At 41.9% G+C, this 26,118-nt stretch overlaps 1 protein-coding gene across 2 annotated transcripts; it reads right to left on the minus strand.

Annotated features, from left to right (window-relative positions):
- Positions 1–230: 230 nt before the first annotated feature.
- Positions 231–16,158, minus strand: LOC140207104 (uncharacterized). Of its 2 annotated transcripts, none has more exons than XM_072275435.1 (3): positions 16,047–16,158; positions 12,265–12,428; positions 231–5,329 (listed from the first exon to the last, which is right to left on the minus strand). In XM_072275435.1, the coding sequence occupies exon 3, from the start codon at positions 4,943–4,945 to the stop codon at positions 3,974–3,976; it is 972 nt and encodes a 323-aa protein (XP_072131536.1). In that variant the 5' UTR covers positions 4,946–5,329; positions 12,265–12,428; positions 16,047–16,158; the 3' UTR covers positions 231–3,973. The 2 variants fall into 2 exon arrangements, with proteins under 2 accessions (XP_072131536.1, XP_072131535.1); XM_072275434.1 differs by having other exon boundaries at positions 12,265–12,432.
- Between the last annotated feature and the right edge of the window lie 9,960 nt (positions 16,159–26,118).

Below are 26,118 nucleotides of genomic sequence, written 5' to 3' on the forward strand. Positions count from 1 at the left end.
CCAGTCTAGTGTGGACGTAGCCTTAGATGAGTCAATTGTTTCATTCTCAGCATTGCCAGATTCATATATTTTGACAACACTCACATTTGGTGCCTGCTTGACAAAATAAGGCTTTATCATATTTATGTGTACCACCTGTGTTAGTTGACGTCGGTCGGGTGTTTTAGTAACATAATTCGCATCATTACTTTGAGAGACTATTTCATACGGTCCACTGAATTTCCCCTGAAGTGGATTTGTCAACATTGGAAATAGGGCAAGCACCTTATCCCCCACCTGGTATTTTCTGTCGCAAGCCCACTTATCAAACCAACACTTCATTTTGTTTTGAGAAATCATTAAGTTTTGTCTTGCTAGACTACAAGGTTGGTGTAGTTTATTTTTGAACTTCAAAACAGTCTAACAGGTTAACATGTACATCCCCATCAATCCACTGTTCCTTTAACAAGGCCAAAGTTCCCCTCACTCTATGACCAAATACAGGTTCAAAAGGACTAAAGCCCAGTAATTCCTGTACCGACTCTCTTACTGCGAACAAAAGCAAATGTATTCCTTCAGCCCAGTCTTTTCCATTTTCAACACGGTATGTCTTAATCATTGTTTAGAGGGTAGAATGAAATCTTTCTAAACCCCTTGTGATTCCGGATGGTACTCAGACGATGTAATTTGTTTAGCTCCCAGTTCATAAACTACCTGCTGGAACAATCCAGACGTAAAATTACTTCCTTGATCAGACTGGATTTCTTTAGGTAAACCAAATAAAGTAAAAAACTTGGTAAGAGCCTTCGCCACAGTTTTAGCTTTAATATTTCTGAGAGGTATTGCCTCTGGGAATCCAGATGCAGTACACATAATAGTTAGCAAATACTGATGGCCAGATTCAGTCTTTGGCAATGGGCCAACACAATCCACTATAAATTTAGAAAAGGGTTTACCGAATACAGGTATAGGCCGGAGTGGGGCCACTGGGGTGACCTGATTAGGTTTACTGACAAATTGATAAGTGTGACAGGTTCTGCAAAAGGTCACAACCTCTTTCCTCAAATTAGGCCAGTAAAATTGTTTCATAATCCTGTTTACAGTTTTATTCACTCTGAAATAGCCACCTCAGGGCATACTGTGGGTCAAAGCTAAAATTTTAATCCTATAAACTTTAGGGACTACAACTTGGTGAACAATTGCCCATTCCTCACTCACAGGTATAGCAGGTGGCCTCCACTTCCTCATTGATACTCCACCCTTGAGATAATAGCCAACTGGCACTTTCTTAATCTCATTATCTGAGAGAGCTGTTTCTTTTAAAGCTTCAATCTCAGGGTCTCGGTTCTGTTCTGCTGTAAACTCCTTCCTAGACAGGAATAAATCTTTTCCATCAGACTTACTACCTGAATCCTGTTGAAACAATGAAGGCAGAAAAGTCCCTGACAAGTCATCATAACCAGAATCCCGATTTTGGCTATCATGGGTATCAGAATCATGCTGCACAGAACCATCTGTGTTGGCAGACTTTTTAGCCATACTTTGAGTTACTGCGCAGGAAGGATAAATGTTAAAGTCCATCTGTGGGTCGTCAGTGGTTGGCTTAGTTGTCAACTGCACTGCAGGAACAACTTTACCATCTGCCAGGTCATTCCCTAACAGCAAAGTAACATCTTCCACCTGTAAACCGGAGCATAATCCAATCTTAACAGGTCCCGAAACCAACCCTGACTATAAAGTTACCCTGTGCAATGGCACAGGAACCATGCCACCCCCAGTGCCTTTAATAAGATTTATCTCACCGATGTTAGTCTCATCACCAAACTTTAGAACACTGTCTAATATAAGTGACTGAGAAGCCCCAGTATCTCGAAGAATTGTCACTGGTATCGGGGTTGACCCTTCCTTTAATAATACAAACCCATCTGGCTTAAAATGATCAAATCCCTTCTTAACTCGGTCAGACCTCTCAGTCCTTAACTGAGCCTCAACAGAATGTTCAGAACCCTGTGGGTTTATAGATGCTTCAACATACTGATCACAGGCATTTGGAACTGACTCCTTTTCCTTTTTCTTCTTCAGGATGGAACAATTAGCCATCATATGACCAGCTTTCTTACAATAGTAACAAGTAAGACCAGAATATTTCTCCTTCAACTGCTTCCCTTCATCCTTATTCTTGTCACTAATCCCAGCTTTAATTTCTGGTTTACCCTGGTTATCCCTGCTACTCTTTTGGAAGCTTTTACTCAGGGTAAATTTAACCTTATGAGTTAAAGAAAACTCATCTGCTAATCTAGCAGACTCCTGCAAAGTGGCAGCATCCTTTTCTTCTAAATACGTCTTTATGTCATCAGGGATGCACCTTTTGAATTTTTCAATTAAAACCAACTCTTTCAAGCTGTTAAAATCATCATTTACATTTTTATATGTGTACCAGCGGTCAAAACACACAAATTTCTCATAAGCAAATTCCATATAACAGATTTTCTCAAATTTCTAAACTTTTGCTTCTGGGAACAACCCGTAAGCTTTGAGCACAGACTGTCACTATGTCCAAAACAGCTGTTTCATCAACTGTCAAAGCAGAACAGGCTTGCTGAGCCTTCCCCTTATTTACACTTTGTAAGAGAATAGGCCAACCCTCTTTTGGCCACTTTAAACTCTGAGCAAACTTCTCAAAATGCTGGAAGTATTTATCAACATCCACCTCATCAAATGGAGGTACCAATTTAACTTCCCGACTGGCCTCAAACTTATCACCAGAGTCTAATGCCAGACACCTTTGCTGCAATCTCTCTATCTCTTCCAGCTAAAACAGCCTCTGTTTTTCTGCCTCTTCTCTGTTTTTCTGCTTCTCTGTGCCCTCCTCATTGTCAATTTCACCTTAGCAAATTTTAACCTTTTAGCAATACTCAACAACCCAATCCTTCTGGCATCCTCTAATGCCTCAGAGACTGGCGCTTCCAGAAATCTATCAACATCCATTGCTGCTGATTTTTCACACACAAATAAATCAAAAGGGATTTCCCCAATGAAATCGATAATTAACCAATAAATACGCCCTCAAATTTGTTCATATCCCGAACGCAGGCCCCAATTTTGTTATGAACCGTAACGCTTTAGAAATGAACCAGCAGCAATAGACTACACCTGGAGTCTGGTTTTGATGTTAAAACCACTGTCATTATGAGTATCTATTTATAATATAGTAACTTAAGCAAGATAAACAAAAGTGAACAGTATTATGTGTATATATGTGTTTAAATATAACTCCCAAAATATTGAGCTCTGGGGAAACAACGCTTAGAGTCTTGAGATGGTGAAGTATGAAAGTTCAGTTCATCCATGGAATAGGTGATGAGAGAGAGAGATTTGTAATCCAGGGTAAGTGTCAAGAGAATGCAATTATGTCTAATTCCACAGGTCCCATGGTGGTAAAACGAGAGAACAGTCGCTGTAGATTTTATTCGTCGTCATTCCAAATCCACATACGAATTATCACCGAAAGTGACTGGTCACAAGGGGTATCGTCTTCAAGTGAATAACCACACCCAAACCCAGGCAAGGGTTAACACATAAGTGGTCTTCACAGGATACCCCAAATCTGATCCACTCCAATGGATCAAACAAGGTGACAACCACACATTCGATGTATGCTGAATTGATAATTAACCCACCCTTGTGGGCAAAGTATAGTTCTAAACAGTGACCCTTTCCACTAGTTCCCTGGTTTTGATCCTTCCATTTTTCTTCCTTTGTCTCCATTTGACTCCTAGTGTTTGTGCCCTCGGTTAAAACTGAACAAGCTGTGAGCGATGTAAACAAACTGCAAATCAGACTGATTAGCCTTCTTAATCTCTCTCTCTCCCTCTCTTAAAATGACAGTCCACAGCAAACGAAACCAAGGGATTCATGACAACGGCCACTCCCCACTGTGAACTGACTGGTGTGCCAGTAGTTGGGATGACTGAGTGAATCCTTTCCCACATTCTTAGCAGGTGAACGGCTTCTCCCCAGTGTGGACTCGCTGGTGTCTCTGTCGGTTGAAAGAGTTAGTGAATCTCTTCCCACAGACTGAGCAGGTGAACGGCTTCTCCCCAGTGTGGACTGACTGGTGTTCCAGTCGGTGGGATGACTGAGTGAATCCTTTCCCACATTCTGAGCAGGTGAACGGCTGCTCCCCAGTGTGAACTCGCTGATGATTCTGTAGGGTGGATGACCGAGTGAATTCTTTCCCACAAACTGAGCAGGTGAACAGCTTCTCCCCAGTGTGAACTGACTGATGTACCAGTAGGTTGGATGACTGAGTGAATCTCTTCCCACAGACTGAGCAGGTGAATGGCCTCTCTCCAGTGTGAACTGACTGGTGTTTCTGTAGGGTGGATGAATGAGTGAATCTCTTCCCACAGACTGAGCAGGTGAACGGCTTCTCCCCAGTGTGAACTCGCTGATGACTCTGTAGGGTGGATGAATGAGTGAATCTCTTCCCACAGTCTGAGCAGGTGAACGGCTTCTCCCCAGTGTGAACTCGCTGATGACTCTGTAAGGTGGATGAATGAGTGAATCTCTTCCCACAGTCTGAGCAGGTGAACGGCCTCTCCCCAGTGTGAACTCGCTGATGTACCTTAAGTTGAGATGACTGAGTGAATCTTTTCCCGCAGTCTGAGCAGGTGAATGGCCTCTCTCCAGTGTGAACTCGCTGATGTACCTTCAGTTCAGATGAGCAGGTGAATCCCTTCCCACAGTCTGAGCAGGTGGATGGCCACTCCCCGGTGTGAACTGACTTGTGTACCAGTAGGTCGGATGACCGAGTGAATCCCCTCCCGCAGTCTGAGCAGGTGAACGGCCTCTCTCCAGTGTGAACTCGCTGATGTAACTTCAGTCTAGATGAGTAAGTGAATCCTTTCCCACAGTCCGAGCATGTGAATGGTCGCTCCCCGGTGTGAACTCGCTGGTCAGCCATTAGGTCAGATGACTGAGTGAATTCTTCCCCAGAAATTCAGCAGATGAACAGCCTCTGCCCAGTGTGATCAGACTGTTGTGTCCACATGTGATAAGACCGACTGAATCCCTTCTCACACACAGAAGGGGTGAATGACCTTGTCCCAGTGTGAACTTGCTGATGTATCTTCAGTTGAAATGACCGACTGAATCCATTCCCACTGCCTGAGCAGATGAACGGGTGTGCCAGTTGGTCAGATGATCAAGTGAATCTCTCCCCACAGTCTGAGCAGGACAGATGATCGAGTGAATCCCTTGCTCCACTTCTTAAATATCTGGACAGAGACAGCAAAACTAGCGTGTTGTGTTTGAGATTCCCGGAAACAAATTCCTTGTCATTCTTAACCTGTAAAAAGATTTACAAAATCCATCAATGGGTGAAGGACAACATTTCAGATGAGATTACTTGAGCTGTCAAGGTGTGATCTGGCATCACACTGTTACAGTGAAGTTCAACCCAAGTTGGAAAGAGAAATCATCTTCTAACTGGGCACAGTGCTGGTATCTGGAATGACCATCAAACTCTCTGATGCTCTTTCTGTCTCTATAAGAATGGGGCATTTCTGTCATCTCCAATCTGTGACCTGGCTCAGTTTGACTCTCTCCATTGGTATTATTCCCTGTTCTCAGTGAGCTTCATGGGTGTCTGGCCCCACAGTAATTGAAACACTCTCACACAAATAGCTGGCAGTGTATTCCACACGCCCACCACTCTCTGGGTAAAAAACTTACCGCTGACATCCCCTCGGTATCTATTTCCAAGCAGCTTACAACTATGCCCCCTCGTGTTAGCCATTTCAGTCCTGGGAAAAAACCTCTGGCTATCCACACGATCAATGCCCCTCATCATCTTATACACCTAAAAAAGGCTCTAAACATAAACAAGGAAATTATACATTGCTTTGAGGACCTGTTAGAAGTATACAAAATTATGAGGGTATAGATAGGGTAAATGCAAGCAGGATTTTTCCATTGAGGTTGGGTGGGATGACAACCAGAGGTCATGGGTAAATGGGAAAGGTGAAAATTTAATGGAAACATGTGGAAAAGCTCTTTATTGAAATAGTTGTGAGAGTGTGGAATGAGATATCAGCACCAGTAGTGAATATGAGCTCGGTTTCACCATTTAAAAGAAGTTTGGATGGGGGCCTGGATGGTAGGGGTATGGAGGGTGATGGTCCCGGTGCAGATTGGTGCATTAGACAGCTTAAATGTTTTTTCAGCATTGACTAGATGGGCCAAATGGCCTGTTTCCAGACTGAAATTCTCCATGTTTCTATGACAGAGAAGCTGGCCAAACTTGTTTGGAAGGGAAAGATAGGAGTGACAATGGAGCAGCAATGGCTGGAGTTTCTGGGAGCAATTCGGGAGCTGAATGATCGATACATCCCAAAGAAGTGGAAGCACTGGAAAGGCAGGAGGACACAACCATGGCTGAAATGAGAAGCCAAAGCCAACATAAAAGCCAAAGAGAGGGCAAACAAAAGAGCAAATACTATTTGGAAGCTTTTAGAAAAAAACAGAAGACGACTAAAATAAAAGTCAGATGAGCTCAGGGGTGGAATTATGATATTGTAGTCATTAATGAGTCTTGGTAGCACCCAACAGTCTGAGGCATTTAGAGGAACAAAATATTCGGGGGCTCAATATCTCTTGAAAACCAAGGTACCCTGCACCAGTTACCTTTCACCTTTTATTTTGGCAGGCACATACAAATTAGACACCCTCAAAATTTCACTTCTGAAGGCCTCCCACATACCAAGTACTCCTTTGCCAAAAAACAGCCTGTCCCAAACCACACTGGTCAGATCCTTTGATACCATCAAAATTGACCTTTCTCCAATTTAGAATCTCAACCTGTGGTCCAGACCTTTCTTTTTCCATATTTACTTTGAATCTCATGGCATTATGATCACTAATTTCTGCCACCAGCCCTGGATCATTTCCTAACAGCTTATTGCACACTTCTATGTTGGGTATTCTACGTACTGATTAAGGGCACATTTGACAAACTCTACCCCCATCTAGTCCTTTTACAGTATGGGAGTCCCAGTCAATATATGGAAAGTTAAATCACTTACTGAATCAACCTTTGTTTCTTGGCATGGTCTGCGAACTCTCTACAAATTTGTTCCTCTCAATCCCTCAGACTGTTGGGTGCAACCAAATCCCAATAATGGCGACAATATCATAATTCCCTGTCCTGAGCTCATCTGGCTTTCCTACGATCCTTCTTGCACTGTGATATCCTCAGCTCAGCACATTCATCACACCATTCTAAGCCATTTGATTGCTGACTCTGTCTGAGGTCTGAACAACATCTGACAGATGTCAAGAAAACAACCTCTCCCTCATTGTCACAAAAAACAAGGGAGCTGATTGTGGACGACAGGAGGAATGGAGACAGGCTAACCCCTATTGACATCAATGGATCTGGGGTTGAGAGGGTGAACAGCTTTAAGTTAGCATAAACATCACCGAGGATCTCAAATGGCTGTGTTTTGAAAAGAGCACAGCAACACCTCTTTCACATCAGATGGTTGAAGAAGTCTGGGATGGGGCCCCAAATCCTAAGAACCTTCTAAAGGGACACAATTGAGAGCATCCTGACTGGCTGCATCACTGCGTGGAATGGGAACTGTACTTCCCTTAACCATAGGACCCTGCAGAGAGTGGTGCGGACAGCCCAGCGAATCTGTAGGTGTAAACTTTCCACTATTCAGGACATTTACAGAGACAGGTGTGTAAAAAGGATATTGGGGACCCAATTCACCACAACTACAAACTGTTCCTGCTGCTACCATCCAGGAAACAGTGCCACAGCAAAAGGACCAACAGGTAATGTAAAGATTTCTACTCCTCATGTATATGAAGGATCTATGTAATAAAGTCAATTGAATTCACCCTCTCCACTATCTGTTCTGTCATTCTGGCTCCCATTCCCCCTACAACTATTTTAACCACATCACCCCTCCCCCCCCCCCCCCCCCCACTAGCACTAGCAAGCCTTACCACTAGGATATTAGTCCCCTCTCGTTCTGTTCCCCTAAGTAACGAATCCCCTGTCATCCCTTTGAATTTTTTCTGCCAGGTAATCTCCTCAACAGCTTCGAAAGTGGTCCACTTGTTGTTGTGTGGGATGGCAACAAGAGTACTCTGCGATGGCTATTTAACCTCATTCCGCTTCCTGACTCTCACCCAGTTTCCCATGTCCTGCACCTTGGGTATAACTCACCATGTCATATTTATCACCCCCTCCAACTCCTGGATGATCTGGAATTCATTCATTTCAAGTTCCAACTCCTTAAAGTGCAGAGTTACAAGCTGCAGCTGGATGCACATCTTGTAGGTGAGGGCATCAGGGCCACTGGAGGTCTCCCCACCTTCCCACCAATGTCCCCTCTAATTTGTAATGACCAGTGTGCACATAAATCTTGTACTGTGCATTTTTTTTTACCCAGTGACAACATGTGCACAGTGAATTTTATATAGAGAGGTATTCATTTTAACAGCTAGCAAATCACTGTCGATAGGAACTTTGATCTCCTCTGGGTTTGCTCGAGTTCATCTGCACTCTCACACAACCTATGTAGCAGGCCTGTAACCGGTAATGAAGTATTTTCTCACCAGAGCTTTTGCACATTGTCCATCTGTGGTTTGCTTGCTAAATTACACTTTAAAAAAGTCAGATTTCCAAATATCATTCCACTTCTTCCCACTTGCGAATTCTCCAGCAACTTTTGTATCACCACAAACACACAGGTAACACTAGTTTCTGTATTGGACATAAATATTTTCCCTGAATCCTCCTGGGGAATTGAGGATATATTAAAAAATCATTTTGAACCTATGTAACCTCTGGCTAAAAGAATAATTGGGACTGAATAGGAATGTTGAACATAAGTAAACTCTGTTGTCAGCGGTTAGCTAAGACAGGCTCATTACCAGTTCTCTGCACCTTAACATTATACATTGTACCCTCGTTTGAGTAAAGGGAGGAGGACTCACTGATAAGGACAGGAATGAACATCTGTCTGTAATTAAGTCAGGGCCTTGCAAAGGGAACAACCGATAAGGACTGGAAAGTACATCCATCTGTAACTAAAACCTTATGAACTCTCTTATCTAATTAATTAAGTTTTGCAACAACAGACATGGTGGCTGTACCAGTTCAAATAACATCTACCAACAGTAATGTATGGGGCTTACTATGTATAAATATATGGCTGTAACCTGACTAACTCATTCCACTTGTCAGTTGGTGGCAGTGCTTACGTGCCTTCCCTTTGACAACTGGGTCTCAAACTCCTGCAGGAGAATACGCAATAAACCGTGGTGACCATAAGAAGCTGGTCTCCCGAGTTTTATTCAGATTCAACTTTAACATTTGGTGTCACAAACAGGATCCCAATATCGGGACTGCCAAGCAGACTGTGGTGGGATATTACCTCACGAGAACAAGCAGTAAATTCGATATGGAAGAAGAACTGTGGAAAGAAGTGGAAATTGTTGAAAAGGGAATGGAAGGAAAAGGCAGATGTAAAGTGGAACAGTATATTATTAGCAAGTGGGAGGAAAACTGCATGTGACAAAGGGATAGAGATACGTACTGCAGAAGGAACGCCAAAGGCTGGGAGACGCTAAAAGCGGAGTGTGAATGGGTGGATGGGCACTGAAAACGAGAACAGGGAAAACAACGTAAGCAAACCAAGACCGGCCTAGATAGGAGAGAAGGGCAGGAACGTCACACTAAACTTCGAACTCATAGGGAAACAAGGGATCCCAAACACATGTCTGGCATACCGACCCAATTTGAGGACACTGACCGTGATGAGGAGTGGGCACCCACCTTACCACCCCCCCCCCCACCTTACCAGGGACCAAGTGTAGCCAGTGCTCCCGAATCCCAATCCTCCCAGTGCTCAGATACGGTGGCCACTCAGGTAAAACAGTGGCAGCAGGGAAGGGGAGGCTCTCTGTGCCCTGAGATCCAGAAAGGGAATACCGAGGATTATTCCAAGACAGGGAGGGAAGAATCCAATAAAACCCCAGAGTTAATGGCTCCACAAAGACAATTGCCCACCCGAATGCTGCCCAATCCACGAGCAGGAGTGATTCAGTGATTCCTGTGTATGCACCCTGGAAGCCTTAAGAAATGATAATGATCATGAATCAGGCCCCAGATAGAAAAGAAAATCCAGCACAGTTTGCTCAGTATGTCCGCAGTACTACACAAATGTATAATGTGACCCGGGAAGATTTATTCAGTCTCTGCTGCATGATTCTCTCAGCTGATGAGGGGTGGAAATGGAAGGCAGAATTGAGATACCAAACCTATCAGGAGTTACAGGTGGGAAACTATAATGAGAATGAACAGACAGATCAGATTATTCAAGCTTTGGAAAGGGCTCTCCAGAACTCGTAAACATCACTAAAGTACAAGAATGGAAACCTCAGCCTAGGGAATCGGGACCAGACTATTGGGAGCGATTTGTGGCCTGCTAAGGCACTTTCACAGGAGACCAAGCCTTTAATGTGGGAATCCGTCCACCCAGTTTAATGCCTTACTGCTCCAATGCTTGCCAACTAAGTTAGCCAACACAATTAAAACAAATAATATGGATTGGCCTGACAGTGACCGAAATCGAATGCAACGAGCTTTGACATATTATTGGGACCCGGCTTTCGAACCCGATCAACCCCGAAGGGAACTAGTATTAAAGGGGAATATGTTTAGCGGGAAGCAGGACGCGAGCGGGCTATATCTGGGGATCAGAAATGGGAACAAAAACCTACCAAGGGACAGGTGGCGACAACAACCTAGGGAAGAGCCTGGAGTTCCTTGCCTACACCCTGATGAAACAAGCATCCAGCACCAAGGGAGACTGGCAAGACTTGGCTGCGGGCCAACTCCGATACAGGAAGGAGTCTGAGGGGAAGACATCTGCGGCTGCAGCAACTGCCCCGTCTGGGTCACCGTGTAAGAAGGACAGACTCTCCCACACGTTCTGCAATATCCCCTCAATCCCGAGGCAATATTTTATGAGGATGGAAGCTCTTTTGTGGATCCAGCAGGATATTCTGGCTATGCGATAGTGACGGACAGTGAGATGGTTGTGCAGGCCTCTTTTGAAGCAGCTGTCTCCGCCCAGAAGGCTGAGCTCATTGTTCTGACTCGTGCCTGTATCCCAGCAACAGACTAAATTGCAAACGTTTACACAGACTCCCCTTATGCATTTGGAATTGTACATGACTACGGGTCAACTAACCAAAATTCTCCAAGCATTACATTCGCAGTATATTACATTACATTATATTCACAGGACCTGTGCTATTATTGAAACAGAATGCTGCACCTATATCCCTGATAAGTCTAAAATTACATCCCTTTCCGAGCACACTGCCAAGGAAATTGACAGCATCAAGAGAGTAGGGCAGGATTTACACGGGTTCAACGAAGGGTCGAAATGGTGGTCTTTGAAGGCCTGTTCAGTAATATGTGGGGCATGATATTGCATTATGGCCTAACAGTTGTACATATCATTGTTATAGCTACTGATGTACACTGCTTTTACCTACTGATAAGTCTGTGCTGTACTCGGTTGTGTTCTCAGTAAAGAATTACTACTTTGTTGATCATTACATGATAAAGTATGTAAAAGGGTTAACACTTTGTTAAACAATAGCAGCCTATTTTCATGAAAGAAACTGCAGATGATCAACAGATGTGCTAAGCCATGCTGAGCCATATTTCTTCTTGAGGGTCACTAGCTAGGGTTTCAGGATGCTTATCTCCTTGGGCACTCATGCATAGAGATAGGTCAGCTTCAGTCTGTTCTGTGTGTGTAAGCCATTATGACTATTTTGTAATTTGTCTTTAGGGGCTGTCATGTAGTAAATAACTTTGGCTCCAGCCTGTCTCATGTGGGGGGTATCTGGGTGGATATATCTGTGGTGTAAGGGGAATTGTTCGTCAGTTAATCATAGACTGTTCCTGTTTGAGTGACTAACTGAGTAAGCCCTGGGTGCTTGGAATAAAGAGTTTGTACTTATACGGTCTCTGAGTGATTTTATCCGGATTCAACTTCCACAGAATTGGAGTGGTTTTAAAGGGCTGGGCTGGGCTGCTGGAAGCACATTATCAGACCTGGAATGATTGCAACTGGGTCTGACAGAGGCATAAATTCTGGGCACATTCAGTCTCACTCCAACTATTTCCTACCTTCCCTTGTACAGGTATGTAATGTCTAAAGGACCAGCGTTTGAGTAAATGAGACTCACCAAACTTTCTCCTGACTGAATCACTGGATTCTCCGAGTCAGATGGGTCCTCTCCAGTTGATGCTCTCAGTCCTTGAGCTGGTTCACTTGTTGCTGTTTCCTTGTCTTCACAAGCAGTTTGCTTCCAGTTGGGGTTTTTCTTCCAATGAATCTCTCACTGCAGATCTGACTTTAACATGAAAGATAATGATGCACATTAACAATAAAATTGAGAACCAAACATTTCTGCTTCATGTTTCTAAGAACAAAACTCGCTGAAATTTAAACATTGAAAGTAAATAATAATGATCTCAGTGAACAATCTTTTATTGTCTCTCACATGTCACAAAATGACATAGGATAAGAAAGAGCCATCATTCAGTCAGATTAAGACATAAGACACAGGAACAGAATTAGGTGATTCGATCCATCTGGTCTGCCCCACCACTCAACCATGGCGAAGATTTATTCCAACACCGTATTCCTGCCTTCCTCCTGTAACCCTGAAGCTACTTAGCAACCATGAATATGTTAATCTCTGCCGTAAATACACCCAAATGACAGCCTCAACCAACCTCTGTGGCAACAAATTCCACAGATCAGCCATCTTTTGGCTGAAGAAATTTTTCTCATCTCAGTTTTAAAGGGAAGCATCTTTATTCTGAGTGTGTTGTCAGATCACAGACTCTCCGTCAAACGGAAACATCTTCTCCACGTCCACTGTATCCAGGCTTTTCAGCATTCAGTAGGTTTACTTAACCACCTCCCCTTTCGTCACCCCGTCTGAACTCCATTGAGCACAGCTCCATAACCATCAAATGCTCCTCATACATAAAGCCGTTCGTTCCTGAGATTATTCTTGTAAACCTCGTTAGCAACAACTGTACTGAACACATTCCCAAGTATAACAGACAATCAGGAAATTTAAACCATTCCAGAGTGAATGTAATAAAAATAAACTGGAATCACCAGAATCGCTCAACAGGAAAGGAACTGCTGTGGGGAGAGCATCAAATTTAACGATTCAGGTTCACAATCTTCTGTCAGAATAGATTCAGAATTTTCCATTTTTAGTGCAGATCTCAAACAACTTGAGTTTCTCTTTGATTTCCACTGCCTGACAGACAGGTGACAGCAATAGGAATTTCCAAACACAGTTCAAACACTGAACCCCCAGGTCTATTTTGACTGGTGCTGTGATGCCAAACCAAGTTATCAGATGATTGATGCTAATGAGAGAGATAAGGGAGACAATGGAGAAACGTTCAAAATGTTAATGAGAGAGGAGAGAAAGATTAACAGAAAAGAGACACATTTCAGATATTGACAGATCGATTGCTTTGAACCTGAACTGTTTGAGGTTTGATGGACAGGCGATACCTCAGCAGGGGGATAAAAAGAACAGGTTCGCTAAGGCACAGGACACGCCACGAGATCACGAGATAACGAGACCCTGGAAGAGCGGTGTGCCCCCACAAGTTGGTGGGAGTTTGGAGGTCTGGTCGCGGGAACCGACCATAGACTCACAGGGTGTAAAGGTACGATCGGCGGGAACCTGGTGTGTGTGTCTGCCCTTGCCTGGGTGCCGGGTTCACCGCGGAAGAACGGTCGTATCCGGAATGGAGGGGTCACGGTCAGTGACCACAGCGGGATAGAAGACGTAAAAGGGTCTGCCCGAAACCAACTGCGAAGAACATCAAAGGTCTGCCTGAATCAAATTTGCATCCCCCCCCCCGCTTTTCTCTCTCTCTCTCTCTCTCTCTCCCTCTCCCTCCAACGGCACAACAGCGATTACTGTGAACTGTACTAAGCTGAACTGAACTCTGCGTCACTTAAGACTGATCATTTTACCCCTAGACTGCGATAGAACTTGGTTTGATTCCTATTACCCTAGTTCTGTGTACATGTGTGTATTATCATTGCTAACCTGTTGCATTTATGACCTTACGATTAGAGTACTGTGTTACTTATTTCTTTAATAAAACTTTATTAGTTCCTAGTAATCCAGACTCCAACGAGTGGTCCAATTCTGCTGGTTTGGCAACCCAGTTACGGGGTACGTAATGGTGCAAACACAGAACAGCCCATTTAATCACAGCCTCTCCTCGTCAGGGATGGAATACTAACTCATTCTCTCCTCAGGTTAACAGCCATTGCTTCCAAAGGAACTCCAGAGACAAACATCTGATCCCAGGCCAGGAATATTCACTCAACACCTCATAAACCCTGGCAGCTTGATCCCCAGGTCCATTTTACTTTGATCTAAAACTGTGATATCCCAGGACCCAACCTCAGAGAGTCACACAGCTGAATCTGCCACTCACCGACTCTGAGAGTCTCACACATTGTCCCCGCATCACACACTGGGTGGTGCAATCCGGGATTTCCCCACAACCAATGTCCAGCTGCTCGAAATTTCTGCTTCATTGCAGAAGGACAACCATCCAGCCCCATCTGTAGAAGCACTAACCAAAGTCAAAACCAAAACACCAACAGTTCCATATGCCTGGAATGTAGATCACAGGATTATTGTCCAAGCACCAACTCTCACAGTACTCTTTGCTGCCAGTAAAATGCTGCAGTGTGTCAGCCAGTCACAGTTCAATAACTAACACCTCCACACCAATGCACAACAGAACTGGTACCTGATGACCCTCTGGCATTCCAGCTAACAAAAACTGATTCCAGAAATAACTCAGCGAGGCCAAAGGTGCAAAAGAACACTTCACAATGAAGACAAGGTTAGAAGAAAGATTGCTAATATATAACATTGAGGTGGTGGGATACAGGGTGGACTGAGGTTGACCCAGATGGCTGATGTATATCACTGAACCAGGGGAGGTGGGATTAGGAGACTGGACAGAGGTTGAACAAGATGGGCAGGGATGAGCAGATCGAACCAGGTGGGAGAAGGGATCAAGGGCAATCACTGATGGTCCTCCAGCAATACACAGATACTGAATAAATAGTACATACTACTGTATAAAAGATTGTAAAATAACAAAGTTAGAACAAACAACAAGAACTTAGTGATATATACTTTGACCCTCACCAATATTTTATCATCACACCATAGAAAATTTCCCATCCGGACACTTCTCACTTTTGCATGGTAACTACTCTGGCCGTGTCTGCGAGGAACTGCAGAGACCATTGGATACAGATCTTGTCTTGTGCATAGTGCACCAACTGCCGTCGCTGGGCCCTTAACGTGCAGGAACAATGTGTGGTTAAGTGCCTTGCTCACAGACACAACACGCTGCCTGAACTGAGGCTCAAACTCATGGCCTTCAGATTGCTAGTTCAACAGCTTAACCACTTGGCCATGTGCACATCACAGAAACCATTCTCCCCTCTAGAGTTCGCAGTCTGTCAGTGAAATCAAAGATCCCCACAACGTGGGATGTTCTCCTTTTTCACCCACCCCAAACAGGTAGAAGACACAACAGCCATGAAGCTCAATGACAAATGTGAGGAGTCTCAGGAAGCGGGGCGAGTTGGGGGAGGTTAATGGGACTCAGTGGCCAACATAAGATTTTACAACACAACATGGAGAAATATCATCACTCAATCGGGGATTCTGCGCACACAGCCTCACAACAGTCCTGTTGGCGGGACTTCCATTCAATTCTGCGGAAATAGACAGCCTGGGATCCTGGTTTGGATCGTTCAATGCAGATTAAGTGAAGTCTGCACATTTCTGACGCGCCCATTTAGCTGGAAAATAAATGAGTAATTGGCCCTCAGTTCGGGGCTCATGGCCAACATCAGATCTCCCCGCTCGGGATCGGTCTCAATACTCACCGATGGGAAAGTGATATCTTCGGCCCGCAGACAGTGATCCCGACCCAAGAGGCGAGGAGCCTTTGCCGATCGCGTAGACGATTCGTTTCAGCACTGAGCAGAAAAAGAACCACCTACCACCCGGAGACAGTGAGCATGCGCGAAGTGATTGTTGCATCATCCAGAGGGCGGGGCCTCGGCTGCCCATCTGCGGTTAAACGGGTGGGACAAACGGGATCACGTGACTGGTGGGTGTCTCCCACCCCAGGCAGAGACTCCAGCTACCCACCACTCCGTAGAAAGAAACAAACTTGCCGCTCACATCTCCTCTCACCTTAAATGTATTAGACATTTCAACCCCCAGGAAAAATATATCGTCAATCCACTCTATCTATACCTCTCATCATCTTACAAACGTCTATCCAGTCTCACACCAGCCTGCGCCGCTCTGGAGAAAATAACCCCCGGTTTGTGAAACCTCTCGTTATAGCTCATGCCCTCTAAAACAAGCAGTATCCTGGTAAACTCTTCTGCGCCCTCTCCAAAGCCCCGACATCCTTCCGAGAATGGGGACGACAAGAACTGTATGAGACACTCCAGATGTGGTCTAACTAGTTTTATAAAGCTGTGTTACGAACTGTAACGTTTTAGAAACGAACCAGCAGCAAGAAAGTTCACACTGGAATCTGGTTTTGATGTTAAAACCACTATCTTTATTAGTATCTACTAAAAATATAGTAACAACGAAATAAAGAAAAGTTAACAGTATTATGTGTATATATGTGTAAATATAGCTCCCAAACTACCGAGCCTGAGGGAACAAAGTTTAAAGTCTTGAGACGGTAAAGTAGGAAAGTTCAGTAATCCATGGAATAAATGATGGAAGAGAGATATTTGTAATCCAGGGTGAAACGTAGAGAAAAGCCGTTACATCAAAATAACCGTCGTCGAAGTTCTTATCCGTTGAATCCGTCCATATACGAGTTATCAGCGAGAGTGACCTGTCACAGGACTACCGTCTTCCAGGGGTTACCACACAACACACCCAGGCAAGAGTTAACACAAGCGGTCCCCCAAGATATTCCAAAATCCACTCCTATGGATTATACGAAGTGATAGCCACACACATTCGTTGTGGTTCCGCGTACTGATGATCAACCCACTCTTGTGGGCATAGGAGATTTCCGAGCCTCAGCTGCGACAAACTGAAGCTATCAGCTTTTCCAGTCTCAGTCTCTCTCTCTATCTATCTATCTATCTCTCTCTATCTCTCTCTCTATCTCTATCTCTGTCTCTCTCTCTTTAGACTGGCCGACTGCCTGTCTGCTGATCGCTCTCTCTCTCTTATGGTTAAATCCACAGTCAGCGCCGTCAGCCTGTGACTGACGTCATAGTCCCGCCTCCTCACTCCGGCGCTCTTAAAGACACAGTCACAGTCCGACCGCAGGCTCGGAACAGCCGCAACACAACCTCCCGACTTTTCAACTCAGTGCTTCAACTAATAAAGACAACCACGCCATTTGCCTTCTTAACCACCCGATCAATCTGTGCAGTCTCTTTCAGGGAGGGATGAAATTGGAGTCTAAAATCCCTCTGATCATCAACACTGTTCAGGGTTTTGCATTTAACAGTGTACCATCTCATACATTCGACCTACCGAGCTGCCAAGATTATCATCACTAATCAAATCTCACTGAGATTTTTCAGGTCCTGTTGAATTTATTGCCAAGTGCACAAGTACGGGAAGGTACAGGTACAGAGAAACACTGACTTGTGGCAGCATCACAGACAAGTACATTCAGATAACACACGGAACACAAATTATACGATTCTCTGTCAGTAACAATCTATAAATATGTTTTATGTCATTCACAATATATAAAATACATTGTGTCATGATCAATGTTAAAATGTGCATCTTGTGTCAATAACAGACTTGGAAATGTTGAATTTGGTCCCTGTTTCCATTCCTCCTGTAGTCCACAACCAGCTCCTTTGTTTTTGTTACCATGAGGGAGAGGTTGTTTTCTTAACGTCACTGTGTCGGGACGATGACTTCTTCTCTGTAGGCTGCCTCATTATTATTAGAGATTAGGCCAATCAATGTAGTGTCGTCAGCGAATTTAATTAGCAGATTGGCGCTGTGGGTGGCAACAAAAGTCATGGGTGCACAGAGAGTAAAGGAGGGGGCCAAGGAGACAACCCTGTGGGGTATGTGTGCTGAGGGTCAGAGAGACAGAGGTGAGGGAACCCACTCTTACCACCTGCCGGCGATCTGACAGGAAGTCCAGGATCCAGCTACACAAGGCAGGGTGAGGGCCGAGGTTTCCGAGCTTCTTGTCGATACTTCACGCCTTCGTATGGCTACTGCTCTGCCCGTGACTGCAAGGAACTGCAGAGAGCTTTGGAGAACAGAGAACAACAGAGAAACAAGCCTCCCCTCCATGGACTCTTCCTACACTTCCCCTGCGTCGGAAAAGCAGGCCGTGTACTCAAAGATCCTCACAACCTGGACATTCTTGCTGCAAACCCGTCCCCCATCGGGGAAGAGATACAAAAGCCTTAAAGCCCGTACCACCACGCTCAAGGACGGCTTCCTGTCTGCGGTTATAAGCCAAATGAATGATAAAATGGACTCGACCTCACAATGTAACTCGACGTGACCCTGCACCATATGTCTATCTGCACTGCACTTTCTCTGCAGTGACAATGCTTTGTTACAGTTATTGTTTTGTCGTATATCAGGTCACTGTACTGTTGCAATATATAGATCTGGTGACTGAAGGCAGCTGCAGGTTCATGAGGGACTGTTACTGTCAGATTCTGCAGTTCTTGCCGTTGCTCATCGCACCCAGGACTGAACCCTGGTCACTGAGCATTGGAGGAGTCTGTTCTGCTGATGTTAGCCTTAAACTAGACCGGTGTTTAATATTGTGGATCTGTGAAAGATAAATCAGTTCTGTATCAAATCCCGTATCTCAGGTACTTACTGTCTTTATCACACTCACAATGTACACTAGAGGGGCCACTCGGCCCATCTGGTCCCTGCCCATGTTTCTGTTCCATATCGGTTTATCAAAATCTATCCCTGCCGTTCCCCTCTCACTCTCCCTGTGATGATGGGTTGCAACCAGTCACCACTCCGTGGGACAGGAGATTTCCCTTGAATTTCATAGAATCATAGAAATCTACAGCACGTTACAGGCCCTTCGGCCCACAATGTTGTGACGACCATGTAACTTACTCTAGAAACTGCCTAGAATTACCCTACCTATTTTCCTAATCTCCATGTACCCATCTAAGAGTCTCTTAAAAGACCCTATTGTATCCGCCTCTACCACCGTCGCTGGCAGTGCATTCCACACACACACACACACACACCACATTTTGTTTAAAAAAATTAGCTCTGACATCTCCTCTGTACCGACTACCAAGGAGCTTCAACCTATGCACCCTCGTGTTAGGCGTTTCAGCCCTGGGGAAAAGCCTCTCCACACGACCAATGCCTCTCATCATCCTGTACACCTGCATGAATTTCCTGCAGGCGAGGACCGCCCCGTCTGCAAATGGAGCAGCAGTAATTTTGTGCTGCTCTTAGTTTTCTTTCTCTTCGCCTAGTTTAAACTTTGAATATAAAATTTTTATTTGCTGATTCTTGAGAGGGAAACAATATGTCTATGTCTACGAAAAGTGGGAAGAATTTACCTGAACCTAGTGATAAAGGTAATGGGAAAGGAAAGGTGCAAAAGCAAAGATCTGATGAAATGCCATCGTGGGCTGAAGATACCGTTCGGACACTGAATTCAATTAAGGATCAGAATGGATGATTTAAAGATCAACTGGAAAAGAATAATAATGAAATGAAGTCATTTCTGGGAAAACTTAAAGATCTGGAAACTCAAGTTATTACACCTGAAGAGGAATTGAAGATAACTAAGCAAAAGTTGCCTGAAGCTACAACTCGTTTGGAAAGATATCAAAATAAGATTATAGACCTGGAAACTAGGGCTCGCCGAAAGAATATACGAACTGTTGGGCGGCAAGAAGGAGCTGAAGATGGAGATTTAATTGCTTACTTTGGTCAGCTTTTCCACACTTTATTTCCTACCATTCTAACAAAGCCGCCTGCTATAGAAAGGGCACAAAGGGCGTTTACTTCGAAATTGAAGGATTCTCATAAACCAAGATCTGTTCTGGTTTGCTTTCATCACTTTAAAATTAAAGATCAAATAATGTGACAGGCAAGAAAACAGAGAGTTTTTAGATTTATGGAATCTGAGCTCCGCTTTTACGAAGATTACCCAAGAGAAATAATGGAACAAAGATCAAAATTTGCACTGGTAATGAAACAGGCATATGATTAAAAAAAAACTCTTTCCCTTTCTGAGGTATCTGACAAGAATTAAAGTTTTTCCTGCTAATTCTCCTCCTCCTACTTTTTTTGATCCAAAATCTGCACGGGACTTTGTTCAGGCTATACCTGCCGCAGTTACTGACCCCGCTGCTGAATGAACTATCTGAAAAGCTGTTTGGCTATCTGTATATTATTCGCATTTTGGAAAGAAGATTTATGAAGGTCATTTGTATATTTCATTGAGAGACTAATTAAAGAAGACAAGGAGAGTTGTTCATTATTGCACATTGTTGGTTTTCCTTTGGAAAGAAGATTTACGGCTCAAGTATGATTGTCTAAATGATCATCTGAGCATTTGACTGTGAGGAGAAGATAAGGGGATTTGTTCCTTTAATTTAATACTTGGTTTGTTTCTTTTTTTAATCAGCTAATGGGTAGCTTTTTTTCCCTACTAATAGGGCTTTATATATATATATATATATATATATATGTGTGTGTTTCGGAGGGTTTAATTATTATATTATTAATCAGTCTTTTTAAAAAATTCACCTGGGTCAAATACACTATTAATTTTTCTTTCTGTTTTATTATAACATTCTATAATTGAATTGAAAGCTTTTTTTAGGGAATTAATATTAAACTAAAAGATGGTGCTGTTTTTTCTCGCTAAGAGATAACATTATTCTGGTTCTTTCTTGTTTATTAGCTGACGGAATGTAAACACCTTTCTTTGCTGAGACTTTATTGTCTTTTTTACAAGGTCACTCTACTTTTTTACTAACTGGGGGGAGGGAAAGAAAACACAGACAGAGCGGTCAGTAGCTTTGAATTCTATCGTAGATCGCTTGCCTTTTTCGGGCTTCCGGATGTGGGTGGGTGGGTTTAGAGTTAGTAGTTTTTTCCCCATTGGGTGGTTCCGGATATAATAAGTTGGAATGTACGTGGTTGGAATCATCCTATTAAACGAAAAAAGACATTTAAAATTATTAATCGATTCCAACCTGATATAATTTTTGCTCAAGAGACACATATCAGGGCGGGAGATCGAAATAGATTTTTTGGATGGTGGAATGGTTTGTAATTCCACTCGACTTCTCAGAGAAAAACAAACGGCGTGTCTATTTTCATTAAACCTGATATATTTATTCAAGAGGATGTTGAATCAGATTCTAATGGTAGATTTTTAATTGTTGAAGGAAAGATCTGTAACAGAAAAGTTGTTTTGGTTAATTTGTATGTTCTTAACTCAGATGATCCTTTTTTAAAAAAGGTACTAGCTTTACTGCCTGATTCAAATGAATATATGCTGATAATGTGTGGTGATTTTAACTGCTGCTTAAATCCTATGATTGGTAAGAGCTGAAACAATCACTGACTTCCAAATCTATCCACGTCATTTATTAATTCCTTTTTCATTGATTTTGGGTTGATTGCATTGTGGAGGTATCTCCATCCCGATAACAGAAAGTATTCTTTCTTTTCACATGTTTATAAAAAATATTCGAGGATCGACTATATTATAATCGATCCCCGCTTCTTGCCTAGTGTTAAGACTTGCAAATATGACGCTATTGCTATGTCTGATCATGCGCCTCTGAGTTTGTCTTTTGAATATGATGATGTCATTCTTGCCCGCCCACCTTGGCGCATGTCTCAGACATTATTGCAAAACTCTGACTTTGTCAGTTTCATTGAAACCCAGATAAAATATTTTCTTTTTTTCTTTTTAATGATATGACGGTATGTCTAAATTAATTATATGGGATACATTTAAAGCATTTTTACGTGGTCAGATCATTTCTTATTCAGCTAAACTTAAAAAAAACAGACCAAAGCAGCATAAGATAGAATTTCAAAACAAATTAAAGATTTAACTAATATCTAAGCAATTTCCCCCAATACTGATTTACTTAAACAAAGGGCGGAACTTCAATCACAATATAACCTGTTATTAACTCATCCCATTGAAGGATATTTGCTTAAGTTAAAGAGCCAATTTTATATGTTTGGAGATAAAAATAATAAACTGCACACATCTCAAATAAAAATGGCTGCAGCCAAAAGGCAAATCATGAAAATTCGTAGGAAAGATGGTACTTTGGCTCCGGAATATGAAGAAGTTAATAAGATTTTTCAAGATTTTTATGCTGAACTTTATAAATGTCAATGTCCGTTAGATTCCTCTGAAATGAATGCTTTTTTACGAAAGATTGTTTTTCCTAAATTCTCGGCTGAGGATCAAAAAGCTCTTGATGCTCAAATCACTGAAGCCGAAATTCATAAAGCTATTTTTTCAATGCAGTCTGGTAAGTCCCCGGGACTTGATGGCTATCCTGTAGAATTTTATAAAAAATTGGGAAAGTTGTTTTCTCCGTATATGTTGGAAATGTTTAAGGATTCTTTTGTGAAAGGTGACTTACCCTTTACTTTCTATGAGGCTTCTATTTCTTTAATTCTTAAAAAAGATAAAGATCCCACTGACTGTACTTCATAAAGACCAATTTCATTACCGAATGTGGATGCTAAGATTTTGTCAAAGACAATGGCCAATCGGTTGGACAATATTTTGAGTAAAATTATTTTTAAAGATCAAACAGGCCTTATAAAGGGTCGCTATTCTTTTTCAAATGTTCGGAGACTATTTAACATCATATATTCATCCTCTTTTAAAACACAGTGTGTTGTATCTTTGGATGCTGAAAAAGCATTCGATCGAGTGGAATGGAAATATTTATTCAATGTTTTAGAGAAATTTAGTTTTGGTGTTAATTTTAATAATTGGATTAAAATGATATATAAAGCCCCTATTGCTACTATTGTCACTAACAATTGTAGGTCTCCTTTTTTTCAGCTTTCACGGGGGACAAGGCAAGGCTGTCCATTAAGTCCTTTGTTGTTTAATTTAATATTAGAACCCCTTGCTATTGCTCTTCGTGAGGCTAAAAATATCCATGGAATTTTTGTGAATGAGATCATGCATAAGATCTATTTTTACGTTGATGCTTTATTGGTTTACATATCTAATCCTAACAAATCTATTCCTGCCTTGATAAAGTTATTTAATGAATTTGGAGGTTTTTCAGGATATAAAATAAATTTTAGTAAAAGTGAATTGTTTCCTTTAAATGATTCTGTCTCTATATATGATAATACTCCACTTGGAATCACAGATTCTTTTAGATATTTAGGTATTATAATTACTAAAAAATATAAGGATCTTCATAAAGCCAATTTTGTTCCTTTAGTAGACTCTATAAAGTATTTATTTAGTAGATGGGATCCACTTACAATTTCACTTGTTTGTCGTATTCATATAGTTAAAATGATGATTTTACAAAAATTTTTAGATTTATTTCAGAATATTCCTGTATTTTTGACTAGGAAGTTTTTTGATCCGATTGATTCTATTATTTTATCTTTTATTTGGAATAATAAAAGACAAAGAATTAGTAAATATCACTTACAAAAATTGAAAAAGGATGGAGGTCTTGCTTTGCCTAATCTAAGAATGTATTATTGGACTGTTAATGTGCGATACGTGTCTTTTTGGTTATATTGGGTTGATAAGAGTGATCGGCCAATTTGGGTAGGCCTGGAACTGAAAGTTGTAAAACAGTTTTACTTAACCTCGTTATTAGGAGCTGCTTTACCTATGCAATTAGCTAAAGTTGTTAATTTAAACCTATATCCTGTGATTAAGTATTCTTTACAAACTTGGCTCCAGTTCTGCAATTTTTTTAATTTAAAAAAAATTAAACTTTGTAGATTAATTTATCGAAATTACTTTTTTAAGCCTTCTTTGAGTGATCCATTTTTTTTTACTTTGGGAAAATAAAGGTATTAATTCTTTTTCGGATTTATTTAAAGAAGATATATTGATGTCTTTTGAACAATTAATTGATAAATATTCTCTTTCATACACTTTCTGCAATACCTTCAAGTTAGACATTTTTTACAAAAATATTTAAGTAATTTTCCTTACATATTGGAGGCTGACTTGTTAGATACTATTATGAGTATGAATCCTTTGATCAAGAGTTCTATTGGAAGAATTTATAATTTATTATTACAATGGGATAAACGTCCTTTATCTAATATTAAACAGGATTGGGAAAAGGAACTCAATTTGACTTTTGCGATGGAGGATTGGATGCGGATTTTGAAGTTGGTTAACTCTTCTTCCATTTGTGCTACCCATTCATTGTTTCAATTTAAAATTGTACATCGTTATCATTTGACGAAGGAGAGACTTTCTAAAATCTATTCTAATGTTGATAGTCATTGAGATAGACGTAAAACTAAGATAGCTACACTGGCACATATGTTTTGGTCTTGTTCTATGTTGGAACAGTTCTGGAAATCGTTTTTTTCAACAATTTCTAAAGCACATAAAATCAATCTGCAACCTAATAAATTAACTGTACTTTTTGGAATAATTCCTCAAAATATTCATGGTATTTCTGTGTCTGACCAACACGTTATTGCATTTGTTACATTGATAGCTAGGAGGGCCATTTTGTTGAAGTGATACATCAGCTCCCACTTTGTCACAATGGTTCTCTCAAGTGATGCTCTGTCTTCGTTTGGAGAAAATTAGAAGTCGAACCTTTGAACCTTTATTTGATTTTGAGAAAAGATGGGGCTCGTTTGCTCGTTATTATCATTTGAGCTAATTGATAGATCTTTTTTCCACGATCTAATTGTAAATTTTTTAGTATATTTTCTTTTCTTGCTGGCGGTTTGTTGTTTATTTTTAGGAACTTTTTGTATGACGCATGACTCCGGGGTTGTACACCTAATGGGTTCTTATTTTTTCTCACTTTTTCTGCTTAGAAGGTTTTTTTTTCGTTATCACAAACTTTTTTTTCTAATCTTTAAGATAATGTCTTTTTTGAGACATTGTAAGTGTTGTTACTTCAATGTGCTCATGTTATTTCTTTTGCATAATATAACAATAAAAAGATTTGAAAAGACAGAATTTCTTGCAGGTATCTCTCCAGGTTGAATAAAGCGATGAGTTCACTGTGGTTTTAACGTTCTTCAGGGCTCTGGTCTAAGGTGGTTAAGCTCCTTCTTCCCCGCCCTTTTCAACGTTTTGTGTCATTTTCACTCATTCAAAGGACTGTGCCTCAGGCAGCTGCAATGTGTCTCTATTGTCTGACAGCGGACGAGCAAGTGAACCTTCGATGCTGTAGAGTCAGAAACCAAAGAGTTACCAGCTTGAATTGGGGCTTTGGGGCTCCAGAAAGAGATGGGAACTAGAGTTTACAAGGAGGAGGAGGAAGAGGAATCAGACCAGCAGGATGTGGCTCAAATGAAAGATCAGAAACATTCTGAAACTGTTTGATTGAAAAAAAAAGGTGGTTAATTTCTGCAAAATACTGGAGCAAATCAACAGATCAGGCCGCAAATGTGGAGAGGAATAAATAGACAACGTTTAGGCCGAGCCCCTTCAGCATGCCTAGACTGTGTACCCCTCTGCTTAGTTGCTGCCTGAACTGCAGAGTTCCTCCAGCATTTTGTGTGCGTGTATCCACATTTCCACCAACAGCAGAATCTCTTGTGTTTCATACCTGCATTTGTAAGAAGGTTCTACTTTGGCATTAGGCACGCGGAAAGTTTGATGCTATTAACTGCATTGATTATGGGAGCTGCTTTCTGCATTAAAAGAGCTGCTGAGTTTTCTACACACAAAAAAAACCTGAGGTATGGACATGGAACTGGTGCTTGCAGGAACTT

The sequence above is a fragment of the Mobula birostris genome, chromosome 13 (assembly GCF_030028105.1).
Source record: "Mobula birostris isolate sMobBir1 chromosome 13, sMobBir1.hap1, whole genome shotgun sequence".
Taxonomy (NCBI): Eukaryota; Metazoa; Chordata; class Chondrichthyes; order Myliobatiformes; family Myliobatidae; genus Mobula; species Mobula birostris.

Coding starts and splice junctions, on each gene's coding strand:
- LOC140207104 (XM_072275435.1), bottom strand. CDS start 4,945: ATGGCTGACCAGCGAGTTCACACCGGGGAGCGACCATTCACATGCTCG.